The sequence below is a fragment of the Ipomoea triloba genome, chromosome 9 (assembly GCF_003576645.1).
Source record: "Ipomoea triloba cultivar NCNSP0323 chromosome 9, ASM357664v1".
Classification (NCBI taxonomy): Eukaryota; Viridiplantae; Streptophyta; class Magnoliopsida; order Solanales; family Convolvulaceae; genus Ipomoea; species Ipomoea triloba.
Genome location: NC_044924.1, coordinates 14513074 through 14525808, shown reverse-complemented (window position 1 = coordinate 14525808; position 12735 = coordinate 14513074). Strand labels below are relative to the sequence as shown.

Below are 12735 nucleotides of genomic sequence, written 5' to 3'. Positions count from 1 at the left end.
CAACTAAATCTACATTGAGGTAATCTCCATTCATTATTTATTACGTTTGAATACAATGTTCATTAATTAATATGCCTTACATTTAATTTGAATACTCCATATTTATCTAACTCATTGGTGTATACATTTATTGTTTAAATCTTGTAGTACTCTCACAGACTTTTGATATCATGTAATCATATTAGACTTTGAAACTGAATTATTACTGTAAAATTCAATTCGTTCATGAGATTCAAACATAAAATCTTGTTGAAAAACAAAACTTTGATCCTGCTTGTCTTACAGTGATATATATAATGTTGCATTTTAATTAGATTGGAACATATGCTTTTACACATGCAAAACTGCTATATAATCTAATGTGCATGAATCATTCATAAGATTCTTTGATCAGAATAGGGGAGGGAAAATATTAAGAAGTTTTAGATTTGAAAATAGAAAGTTCTCTTTGAATTGGGACGATGAATTTTCCGTTTTCTCATTCACTCCATTCTCTTTTACTACAATTCAATTCCGCACACCAAAATTTTGTAGAATCACCATCCGAATGCATGAGAAAAAAAAGTAGAACACCAAAGAAAGGATATACATTGTAACACTCGTCACAATACAAAGATTTAGAACCCAACACTCGTCACTCACTTTCTATCAACCCAAAAAAAAGAGAAAAAAATCAAATCAAATCAATGAATTGCTGTAGATCTGTAGCTGTATCGTTCCTCTTTCTGTGTGGAGTAGGTAAATGTAGAAGAAAAAATATCGAAAAACTTTTAGTCTGTTGACTGCAGTAGGAAATGAAAGTCTGATCTTTGGCGGAGGAGAGGAGGTGGATCAACATCAGATAGGCTGATACCACAGAAAGATTGTGATATCTCTTCAATTGAGAATGGTATGCTGTTATTTCACGAATTAGTTAGCAAAGAGCAGTTATCTTTTGTGCAGTGATTTTTTTTTAAGTGTTTAGTTTACTAAGTACCTTGAATCCACATCAAGCAAGAATGTGTTATTTGGCACATTGGATGAATCTTCTACTGTTAGTACTTTCATCTTGCTAATTACCTGAAGTTTTAGACATTAAGCGGTGATGTTCAGACAAATTCTATTCATTCTATATATATGTTAATCTGCAAGGACACTGCTTACCTCCTTAGATAATCCCTGAGTTCCATATTTGTCATCCCAAAACATAGTTCCAATGCGGTATATTTGTGGTATGCTCAACATCTAAAAAAGAATGAAAGTTAATGCAGAACAGAGTTTAGATAGCCTTTCTTTTGTGAGTGACTTTAGTTGTAGGATTCATTGAATATATCCTCAGCTTTAGAAGAGGACTAGTGGGTGTGGGCTTAGTTGGGGGATTACCGGGCAGAGTTCAGTTGTGATTTCCTCCAACGATTTTTGAGCTTTCTGATGCGACACCTGCAATTTCGAGGCATATTCTAATAAATACACAATTTCAGTCAATTGTTGTTTGCAGGTATAATTGCTTAAAGTAACACTCACCAGAAACCCAACAGCTTGCCTGATGTGCTGAAGCTCATCCCATGATGATCCAACATACTGGATGCCAACATAGTGCTTGTGTTAGCTTGTTAGGTCCATAAAATTTTGGAGCTTACCACTCCGAAAAACTAAAAGTTGGCCATTGTTAAGGAAATGCTTTTAAGTACATAAGAGGAAAAAACTTATGTAAGCCAATATCCTCAAATTGAAACTTTTCAAATAAATTCTTCTCTGTTAAGTCTAGGAAATTTAATGACACTTTTGGAATTCCAAATAGCTCCATACATTTAAAGAACTCTAATGCCTAACTTAATAAATGCATGTCCTTTATGGTAGCCTTGATCATCTTTAATATAAAAAGAATTTTAATTGTCAAATACCCAAAAAACTTTCTATTTAAAAAATAACTTCTGTTGAGAACTTTTTCATTAAGTTCCTCTTTAAAAGTTCTTACAAAAATAGATCAGTTTACCTGTTCTGATGCTCTAACACACCAATGCTCCAGTTCTAGCAAACCAGCCTTTAGATATTCCCCATTGCTAAATGAGCAGCACTCACGCCGAAGCAATAAGCTGTAAGTCCATTACATGTTTAGTGATAGGAAATGTTATGAAATCCCTAGACTGATGAGAGAAGAGCTTCATACCTATTGAAAAGTTGGACATTTATGTATGAGAAAACCTGGCTGAATATTTTCCTTGAGATTGTTGAAGGGACCTGTACAAGAGGACAAAACTCAAATACAATGGAGAAACCATTTTTCGCTTTTTGAGTTTTTGTGCGGTATTGAAAAAAGCATGACAAAAAGTTCCTTACATAGTTCTCAGACAGTATGCTTAAGGTATGATCAAGGCTCTTGACGATATTCTGCCAATGTATACTGGATGCCTGTTGTTTTGCAATCATGCTTGAATGTATGCTTTTGGATGAACCTCTTAGTGGTCTTATCCTTGCAGATCTCGGTGCCTGTTAATTTTAATTTTAGCATTTAGTTTGAGATGTATGCACTCTGCATTAATGTAGACACCCTTGCTGCATAAATAAAAGTGCTTACATGAATACACATATTTAGGAATGAACTTATTTCTTTCTTTAAACTATCACGGATCATCCCATATATTTTCTCAACACATGCAGTCAAGTGTTGCTTAAACAACAATGCTGGATATTTTGCTTCTATTCTTGACCGGGCACTTGGGTTTCCTTCCATTCCACTGTATCCACTGGAAATTCCCATGCTAGATAAAGGCGTGCGGAATCCCTGGTTATAACTCCCAAATTGTTAATTTTTCATGTTGATGACTTGATGCAGTTAATAACTTGAAGTTAGAATCCTTTACCTGTGCCATTCTGCCAAACAATGTGGTTGGTGAGCTGCGATTGCGAGATGTGGCTTTAGTTGGCATGTTACTTGCTTTAATTGTGCTTTGTAGAAGGAACAACAGAGTTGAAGTCGTCGACAACCAATATGCTAGATCATTGATGTTATCTTGGCTCTGCAGGGTCAGATTAATGCACTGTAAAATAGGAGTCTACACTAGCATAAAACTGTGAGCATAAATATAATATGTGCAGTCCAACTATCAGCTTAGGCTTTTAGTTGAGATGGAGCACATGCTTTAATTTGGTATCAGAGCCATGCAAAAGGTCATCTCCGCATCACCCACCGCACACGTTGAGGGGGCGTGTGAGCATAAATATAATATGTGCAGTCAACTAAAAGCCTATGACCTTTTTTTGGTCACTGATGGATCATGTACTGGCTAGGCTTTTTATGCTGTATGAATTTTATTACCTCTACAGACATCCGGATAGTGTGAATAATCCTGTCAAATATGTTTGTTTTTTCTGCTTCGAAGGATCTCCACTGAAGAAGGGCTTTGTAGACAGTGCAAGCAGAAATAGGTCTGCCCTTGTCAAATTGTTTCTCTTCCATGAAACACTTTATGAGTATGTCATGGCTTTCCTGGTAAGGTAATAAAGAAGAATGATTATAAAGTCCATTCAAATATTATCCATTAGACTTCTTGTAAAGACCAAGTTTCTACTACTTGCCTGCTGCCTATCTGTCAGTGATCTTTGTTTCGTTAAAGAGATGGGAGGATAGGAATCCTGCAGACAGTCACACAGATTTCCTCGTTATTATAAGTATAAACAGTAAAAATCTGATAGCAGTAGCTCTCCTTCCATGGAAACTATCACTTTGAAGTTTAATGTACCTTTGTTATTTGTTGCTCCACTTTTGTCACTTGCTGCACTTCCTCTGTCTTCACATCTTCATGAACTTGGTATCCATTTTCAATTTGCTAGTCATTGAGGGACAGTGTGAGTCATATAAAAGTTTTACATTCAACACTAATCAGAAAGAAATAAATATCGGCATGTTGTTACCTTTAATGCTGAATCTGCTTGGTCGGAGTTTGCTACATGCTCTACAACTACTCTTTGAGTGCGGAGAAGCTCATTTTCTGACTCCAGATCCTTGATCTTGCTCTTTAGTCTGATTAAGAAAATATCTTTAAAATTTATATTCCCGTCTCTGATGCTAAGTACATGTTTTGTTTTAGATACTAGAACTGAAATATTTCCTGAATTACTATTCCAATTTCTTACAATTGAAACCAAAAGGCCCCATTACATATGATCTGTGGCTTAACTTTAAAGATAAAAACTGTCATAGAAGAAATACTCAAATAGGATAAATAGGCAGCCAAAATTGATTCATTGACTTAAATTAGATGCCATATGTTAATGTATTGATCACTTCTGTCCCTGTAAACCGGGAGCGTTTAGATTTAGGAAATGGCTTTGCCTTGTGGATGGTCAATATATTTTGGGTTCAAGACATACTGTGGTTAAAATATATATTTTTTTTAATAAACAATATGCATATTTGTTTTACCATTTGAATTTGTCCAATTGTCGGTTAGGTCCCAAAGTTTCCAGATTCTGCTTATAGGCTAATAGTTTAGACTTCTATCTCCACTAACTTTTTCCAAGAACAATAGTGGGCCTTAAATTCTTAGCTTCTAATGACTATTCTAGACTGATTCTTACACTTCCATTTCTTCAGCAAGGTCATCATTAGTTGATGCAGTTAAAGCCTGCTGGCGTAGAACCTGATTTTCTGATTCAAGGTTGGATAGATTCAGCTCCAATCTGTAAACAAACATCAAGAAGGATTAAGCTAGGAAAACATATTTCATAATTTTGCTACTTGTATATTTTTATATTTTCTAGTTCAAATACCTTTCAATGTTCTCTTGAAGTTGCAAAGCTTTCAGCTGTGACTCTTCAGCCTCTTTAAGTCTAGCCTGACTCTCCTTTTCAGCTTCAGACAAGCTCTTCTCAAACTCATCTACTCTCTTCCTCAGCTCTGTTATTTCATCCTGCATGTATAATATACATTATATTTATGAGCTGTGTAATATGTTAGACAAAAGTATTATGCTTCCATCATGAATCTCATCGGGGGAGATATTATGAACCGGTTTTCAGTTCATTGTCTGAACCGTTGGGATATTATGATTTTGTTCTTTCAGCATTGAAATTAAAATTGATTCAACAAAATTTCTTGAGTTTACCTCAAGTTTATTGTTTTCATTTGTCAACTGCTCCACTTTAGTGGTATCCACTACAGGTACTTCTTTTATGACAGGTGGGGCTTGTTCAATGGCTATCTTTGCTGCTTCTTTCTCATGAATAATTGCAGCACGGGCTTCCTCTAGTTGCCCTTGCATTTCTTGTAAAGCGGTTTGCAGTTTTGCTATTTCCTGCCCCTTTGCTTCTTCAAGATCTATCTGCAATGGTTTCCGCATTTTGTTACTTCTGTGTCATACCATCATGCACACATACTTTTCTTTACTAGTTTTAAAATCTCATTAGAGCATATAAATCATGAGCCAAAAAGAAAAAGTGAAATTGTTTCCAAGTCCTAAGAGTTGATTTAGATCTGATTCATAGTTACATTTAGGCATTAAGCTGACTGTGCTAGGACCTTGGATATATAGCTAATTCTCATAAACCATCTCAAAGCTTCATTCACGGTTAGTACTGTTGACTGCTGTTATTTGTTCTTTGTCTCATAAGTTATGTAATTCTAACATACCCTCAAATTCTTTTCAAGTTCTAGTCTCCATGTTAGCTCTTCAACACGCTTTTCAAGCTTGTCCTTTGCTTCCTTAAGTGCTCCTGTTTCTCTTGCAGCCTGCAGGAGGAGAAAATATTTACAATCATGTCCTCTTGTTACATTTATTGGCATTTTTATTTTTACATTTTGAATCACCAGAATTGGCAGACAGGTTTCCAAATATTTATAAATAAATTTAAAAATAAAAATAAAAATAAGCACTTACCATGCGTAGTTTCCGGAGCTCCTTCCTTGCTAGCCTGGCTCTCCAGAGACATTGAAGTGAAAGAGTTGCTTTCTTCTTCTGTTTATAGACAGATTGAGCATAGTATTTTCTCCATTTTGTCTGGGGGAAAAAGAGGTGCAAATAAAACAAATCAGTTAGACCACAAGACAATAAGGTACTATTATATCTTCATTCTATAATAGGCCTGACGCGGGTAAGGAATTGAAGTTCTTAAGCTATGCATAGAAAGGAAATTTGCAGGAATAATTGAGTTGGCTTATGTTTTGTAATTCTATGCCAACAAGTTTTGTTTTGTCTGGTAATTTTTGGATTCAACTCCTTATTTGTTTTCACTATGCCAGTGAGAATTGATTACCTGAATAATACAAGCAGCCTTGTTTTGTCTTCTCCACCTGTATTCATTTCTTGCTGCCATTGCTCGCATTGCAGTTTGAATAACTATAGCTGCTGCTTGTTGTTGCTTGTAAGATTTTCTTGCAAAAAGAGCACGCGCATGCTTTTGTATGTGGATTGAAGCAGCTTCTCTCCTCATACATTCATACAGCTTTCGTGCAAGTCGTGCTGTAATATAGAACTTATTTCAATATGATTGGACAAAAATACATGTAAAGATGATCAGTTTTAGCCAAGAGTTGCTGGCGGTCTCAATGTGATCAAATAGGGGGAAAAAAAAGGAAGTAAACATGTTAGATAATAATGGTTTTGGTGAATATTTACATGAAAAATTCAGAGATGATAGGTGCTGGAAAAAAGTACTTACTTTGACTTGCTATTTTCTTGTTAAATTATTTTATATACGGTTTTCCAGAAAATAATTTTACCTCTCCAATGTTTCTGCAGATGAATTGTAGCTTTTCGAAGAATAATGAACTCTTTGCGTGTAAGATATGTTCGAATTTGTCTCTGAATGAGCCTTGCAGCATGGGCCAGAACTTCAGTTCTTCTAGCATCTAATTCAGCCATCTGCCCAGCTCTGAGAAACACCTTTGTTTTCCCTATCTGAAGTACATAGTGGTAAGTTCATTCTCGTCATGTTCTATGTGCATTTAGGGGACGCTGCAGTTTCATACATAATAGAAAGGTTATACACTCTAGATTGAATACCTGATAGCCCTTCAAACCCATCCTCTCACAAATTGCTATGCATGCAGACTTTTCATCACATCTGCTTCAAGACAACAACAAATTTAAGTATAGGGTATTTCTAGGACTAATCTCTGTCCTGAGGTTCAACAATTATGTAACACCCTTGAACAGCTAAGTTATAAAACCAAGGATTCAGAAATGTGAAACCACATACCCGTCAAGAATTTCTGGAGCTAACATACCAAATCGGTCAAGGAACTCATCAAATGTTCTTTTTGTTGGATATCCCGCACAACTAATCCTAATTGCCTCCAAGACACCCTGACACAGATACCACATAAAACCTTGTCAGTGCGAGCAAATTGTGAATAATCACAATCATGCTGATAGGTATTTTAGGAAGCAATTCATCTTACCCCACATCTTAGCTGGTTTAAGACATTTACGTTCTCAAATATTCCTGGCTTCAGAACTGCGTTGGGCTTTACACATCTGATATAGTGTGGTTCCGTAGTGCTCAAGGTCTCCATTAAAGATTGCAATTGTTGCTATATGTAAACATTGGCGTGGAAAACTTAGGTTCTAAGAATTTTTCAAAATTTCGAAAACTTCTCTTACATTTATTTATTTTCTAATTTTTTGGTTCCACCAACCTTAAAGCGGGTACCTATGGAAGAGAACTTGGACTGCTTGGATGTTTCCTCGGGTAATGGAGGGAAGAGATTTGCTACAAAAGTGCAGAGAGAGGCAGTCAGAAGAGCTTGATGTTCTGCTATCACATAGTCCTTATTTTTGTCAAGGAAGTGGTCAGCTTGGTAAGTGACCTGGTTGATTAAAAAATTGGCATGACAAAACTGTTTGGTATTAATTGGAAACGTGGTAAAATTTGAAAGTTACATACATCACCAGCATAATGATTGATTGTGAAGTCGGTACGAGCAAGTTTTGGTTTGCTAAACCGTTTGTGTCCTCTATATGTTTGGTACATTTTTTGGGCAAAGGTCTCATGTGTTGACTTGGGGAACATACTGCACAATAAAGAACTTTAGCTTTAGCTGTATACCTCTCATGGATGCTTGATGAATTATAGAAAAGTTATATTAATTTTCATTTTACATAGATTATTGTTATTTAAAATGGAAGAACTGCATACCAGGCTTCATCAAGAAGAGCTATTATGCCTCCAGGTTTCTGCATATAAGACAGATGATCATAAACAAAATCTCTTACTAACTAGATTACATGTTAAAGTAACAAAAAGAGTCTTAAATAAGAGTACCTTCTCAATAAGGTCCAAAACATCTTGGTTATCGACAAATTCTACATAACTCCAGTTGATTTCTTCTCTTGTGTATTCTTCTTGTTCCATCTTGAATACATGCTGTAAAATGTTCCTTCTAGTTAACAATTTCCATTTTTTTTTTTTTGGTAAGAATGAACATAGTCGTTGCTTATTGCTGAGTTTATGAAAGAATCTCATGGTACCTGATTGAAATGCTGTTGCAGCTTCTCATTTGTTAAGTTGATGCATAACTGCTCAAAACTATAATATGACATATGTAATAAGAAGTTTAGCCCAAATTAAAGAGAAAGCTTTACTAGTTGCAGTAGTCAAAATTCAAAATGCACCTGTTAATTTTGAAGCTCTCAAAGCCATAAATGTCAAGCACTCCAATGATGCTTTTTGCATTGGGATCTTGACCAATTGAACTGTTTATCTTGTCTACAATCCTGCCATGTTTCATGTGAGGAACACATTAAAGATGGTTTTGACTTTTGATAGTACCACAAAATAAATTTACTTACCAATCAAACAATCTGGAGTATATTGTCTTTGCCAGGGCATCCCGACTCGTAGCTGCTGCAGCTGGATCTAGTGGCTTTGTAATGTTTCCATCGGGAGTTACAATTACACGTTTACAAAGTGAGTCCTTCAGTGCCTTCTCATCACACCTGAACACAAGTATATTAGACAGACGTGAAGATTATGGATTGAAAAGTGAGTGTATTAGGATCTCACATGAGCAGCTCTGCTACTGTCTTAAGATGATAAAGGGACTTTTCGTCCTTTAATTCTGAGGAATCAACTTCCTTCCCTTTGATGAAGTTGATATTTCCGAGATGTAGTATTGCAGCCACTACACGGAATATAGCATCCTAACAGAAGTAAGGTAAGTAAGCATTAATGCATTATTATGTGGTTTTGTGTACTTGTTTAGGAACAAATTAAACCTGCTCATCCTGTCCTATTCCAACAACATCCATGGCATTTCTGGTTTCAAGATACTCTCTTGCATCATCTACATTTGCCACTTCATAGCAGCTACTTTGATTAAGATAATGGTATGTTCTTGGATCTCCAACTTTGTATCTTTTCACATCCTGTGAGAATGACCTGAACAAGCTTTACTACAGGACAAACAAATTGATCAGGAAAAAGGCTGTGAATTCAATAGCTCGATAGAAGTTACCTCCGGAGGTGCTGCACAAAGCATGTAGAAACAATGGTAGTTCCTCTCTGGGTCAGAGACTTGGCAAACGCGTGATCGTTCAAGAAGGTATGTCCTAACTGCAGCCCCAGAGATCTTCGAATGTTTATCGAATTGGATCTCTACAAATTTACCAAAACGACTGGTACCCCCACTCAATCATGTAAATTTCTTGTAAATCCATCCATAAACAAAATTACTCGGTAATTCAGAAGGAAGATCATTTGGGTCTACCTGGAATTGTTGTTTTTGACAGTCTTGGCATTTCCAAAAGCTTCAAGCACTGGGTTGGACTGAATAAGAAGAAATATGAATTTTTTAATTTGTTGCATGTTCAAGAGAAAAAGAGTGAACTAAACTAAGGGTAGTAGATTTTACTAACCTCCAGAACTTGTTGTTCAACTGTTCTTCCTTCTGTGCCAGATCTACCACCCATGAACGCAAGGTATCTCATTAACATTTTTGTTGTCTCTGTTTTACCTGCTCCACTCTCTCCACTGACTAGGATGGATTGGCTCCCGTGTTCATTAATCATTGCTCTGATAAATGGAATTCATTCATTAACTTTCTGTACTATTTGAAAAGCTTTTGCATTATGTATCTGCTTTATTTATGGATGAACAACCTGAAGCAGGTATCTGCAACTGCAAAAAGATGTGGACTTAGCTCCCCAAAAGGAGCACCTTTATACTGCTCCATCATATGGATATCATAGAGATGTGGCAGCCTCCGGAAAGGGTTGACCGCAATCAGAATATTCCCAGTGTAAGTCTGTACAATTCAAAGTTTTATTATTGGATTCAGAGTTCCAGAAATTTTGATGAATTTGTATAATTGCGTAAATTTCCAGACATGACTTACATATATTTCATTGAGCGCATACCGAGAAGCAAGGTTGGATAGAACTCCAGGCTCATGGAGGTAAGCTAACTTTGTCATGTCATCAACCCCTGCTGGCGGTGCTTCTGTGTCCTTTGGGTATATACTGGAAATAGATGCAATAATCTGAAATTGATAGATATCTAGTTCTTAGTTTTGAGTGTTTGTGCCGATAGGATTGTACAGGGAGAAGTGTTTCTGAAGTAGAGGCAGAACAGTATAGGATCATACTTTTGACAGATGCTATCAGCTTTAGTGGGAAGAAACTATGACTGTTTCTTTATACTCGATTAATGCTCTCTTCAATTATTCTATCAGTCTTCAAACCGAGTGCATCTTTAATTTATGATCGGGGGGATTTGATACTTTTTTTGCAGTAAAATGGGGAAAGATTTGTTTGAAGTGTGTGTTAGACTAAAGAACTGTTTAAGTTCCTATAGAACACTGTTGAAATCTAATAGTCATGTGTAGCAGAGTAGCAGCAGTTAAAGACTTAAAGCATATGCAATTGTGCATAGCTACAGAGAAAATTCAGCAAAATAAGAATGGATCTTGGAATTTCATAAGAAACCGTAACATGTTTTGACATAGTGATTAGCAGAAAACGAGGTTAGCTTACTGTTTTCCCATTTGTTGTAACAATAGTAGCATCTGCACCATTAATTTCTGTGACTTCTCCATCAATCCAGGCGATTTCAGGATCCTCAACCCAAACATGGGATCCAACTATGATGTTTACTGGAGTTCCCTGAGTCATCAAAATTGGGATTAGGCAGTTGAGTTAGGAAGAAAAGTGGATTGGAATAAGAATATGATCACCATAAAACTCACCATGTTTTGTGATTGAAGAAGCTATATGATCATGGAGGCCAGAATGGGATGATGAGTCTAAATGAAAGAGAGAGTGAAGAAGCCTTTCTAGGAAGAAGGTGTGGTCTTAAAAAATGATGGTTTTGTAGAATGTAGAGATAGAAAAGTGGGAAAGAATGTCGAAAAAGAATGTTTCAAAGAAGGCGAAAAGCAGAGGTGGTGGTGGTGGTGGTGGAGGAGTTTATTCAAAAGAAAAAGGCGGAGAGAGCGGCCACCGGCCACCACCTCCCTCCTCCCCCACCTGCTGTCACCATTCTGTGCTGACTTGGCACCAGATGCTGACTTGGCACCAGATGCAGATCTCAGTCAGGTATGAAAAAATTCATGTTGCCCAGTGTGTTGTTGTGTGCCTACATTGTAATAAGGGATAGACAACTGTGCAATAGTCTTTTGTACTTAACTGTGTATTTTTCTGCTGCAATGGAAAAGGTCATTGTGCTCCTCATTATGCTGTGCACTACCTAAGCACACCCATTCTACTACTAGCTTTGTAAATTAAAGTGTGATCCTCTTGTATTATTGTTGCCTTCAAACTTTCTCTTAGATCAATGGGTATTAAAGATGATTAGTTGTGAAATCACTGAAACAATGCCCCCACTAAGTGACTTTCTGTCCCTTGATAATTAATCATCTTAACCCCCCTACCCCTTTTCTTTCCTTTTTCCATTTCTTCTCAATTAATTTCTTAATCAATGGGTAAGCCTGTCTTAAATATGGATTACCTGTGAAGGCAAGTGTATGTGGAATTGTTGGGCACTGAGATCTTGCATACAAGTAACACTGTTGATTGTCTTTATTTACAGGAATTGGGAATGAGGATCCTTGGGATAGCAGCAGTCATATTCAAAGGAGGAGTAGTAGTGGGGGGTTCAAAAAGGAGGAATGGAGGATACAAGGATTCTTTGTTGTAAAAGAGAAGCAGGGAAGGTAAAAGGTTAGCTGCCATTGGAACACCTGGAAAGCCATCACATATTGAAAGGGCCCCTCTATGTATACATTGTATCTTTAAAAACCAATGATATTTGATTTTACCATGCCAAACTTCATTTGCTTTCAATCAAATTAATTCTATGTGTAGCAGATCTTATAGCTTATTTTAATCTATTAATTCTTTGTTTGTGGTTTGAGTGACACCCGGTTGCACTCCCATATGGAAGGAATGGGTTCAAGCCTCAGTGAAGGCGATATTGACTCTTTGTGTTTCAGTAGGTTGAGAAAGTAGTTACTGTATTGTAACAGAGTCAGTAGTACTCAAAAAACATGGAGTTTAAAATAATAACTTATTTTGAAATGTTACCCTAAGTATTATTTCAAAATAAGTCCATGATTTTTTAACTTTTTTTAATCTTTATTAATTTATAAAAATGACATTATATATGCCTCATTAATCAAAATCATAATATCTTAGGTTTTTTTTTTTTTTGTTTTTTTACCGTTATCAGCTAATTATTAAATTTTATCAAATACTAATTTTAATTAATTAACTTATTAGCTACTGACTTTTCAGCTAAACGTGCCAAATAGAGTTCAAG

At 36.2% G+C, this 12735-nt stretch overlaps 1 protein-coding gene across 2 annotated transcripts; it reads right to left on the bottom strand.

Annotated features, from left to right (window-relative positions):
- Window positions 1-427: 427 nt before the first annotated feature.
- Window positions 428-11646, bottom strand: LOC116028659 (myosin-12). 2 transcript variants are annotated; one of them, XM_031270436.1, is made up of 40 exons: window positions 11165-11646; window positions 10953-11081; window positions 10316-10459; window positions 10080-10225; window positions 9837-9993; window positions 9689-9747; window positions 9437-9596; window positions 9198-9347; window positions 8986-9122; window positions 8772-8918; window positions 8595-8696; window positions 8451-8508; window positions 8245-8346; window positions 8119-8156; window positions 7867-7993; window positions 7619-7789; window positions 7382-7513; window positions 7180-7286; window positions 6984-7047; window positions 6701-6878; window positions 6235-6440; window positions 5859-5978; window positions 5612-5710; window positions 5088-5303; window positions 4753-4892; window positions 4561-4662; window positions 3895-4003; window positions 3723-3809; window positions 3559-3615; window positions 3299-3469; window positions 2844-2999; window positions 2558-2764; window positions 2320-2469; window positions 2150-2220; window positions 1976-2075; window positions 1504-1560; window positions 1363-1419; window positions 1144-1224; window positions 977-1059; window positions 428-894 (listed from the first exon to the last, which is right to left on the bottom strand). In XM_031270436.1, exons 1-40 carry the CDS (start codon window positions 11165-11167, stop codon window positions 771-773), a joined length of 4704 nt encoding a protein of 1567 aa, XP_031126296.1. In that variant the 5' UTR covers window positions 11168-11646; the 3' UTR covers window positions 428-770. The 2 variants fall into 2 exon arrangements, with proteins under 2 accessions (XP_031126296.1, XP_031126297.1); XM_031270437.1 differs by having other exon boundaries at window positions 6984-7044; window positions 11165-11645.
- Window positions 11647-12735: the final 1089 nt, after the last annotated feature.

What these genes read in the sequence shown, in the direction of transcription:
- LOC116028659 (XM_031270436.1), bottom strand. An exon ending in AAGCAGATTCAGCATTAAAG is followed by an intron (nt 3,810 to 3,894) that starts GTAACAACATGC and finishes CTCAATGACTAG; the next exon opens with CAAATTGAAAATGGATACCA. An exon ending in TCCTAAATATGTGTATTCAT is followed by an intron (nt 2,470 to 2,557) that starts GTAAGCACTTTT and finishes TAAAATTAACAG; the next exon opens with GCACCGAGATCTGCAAGGAT.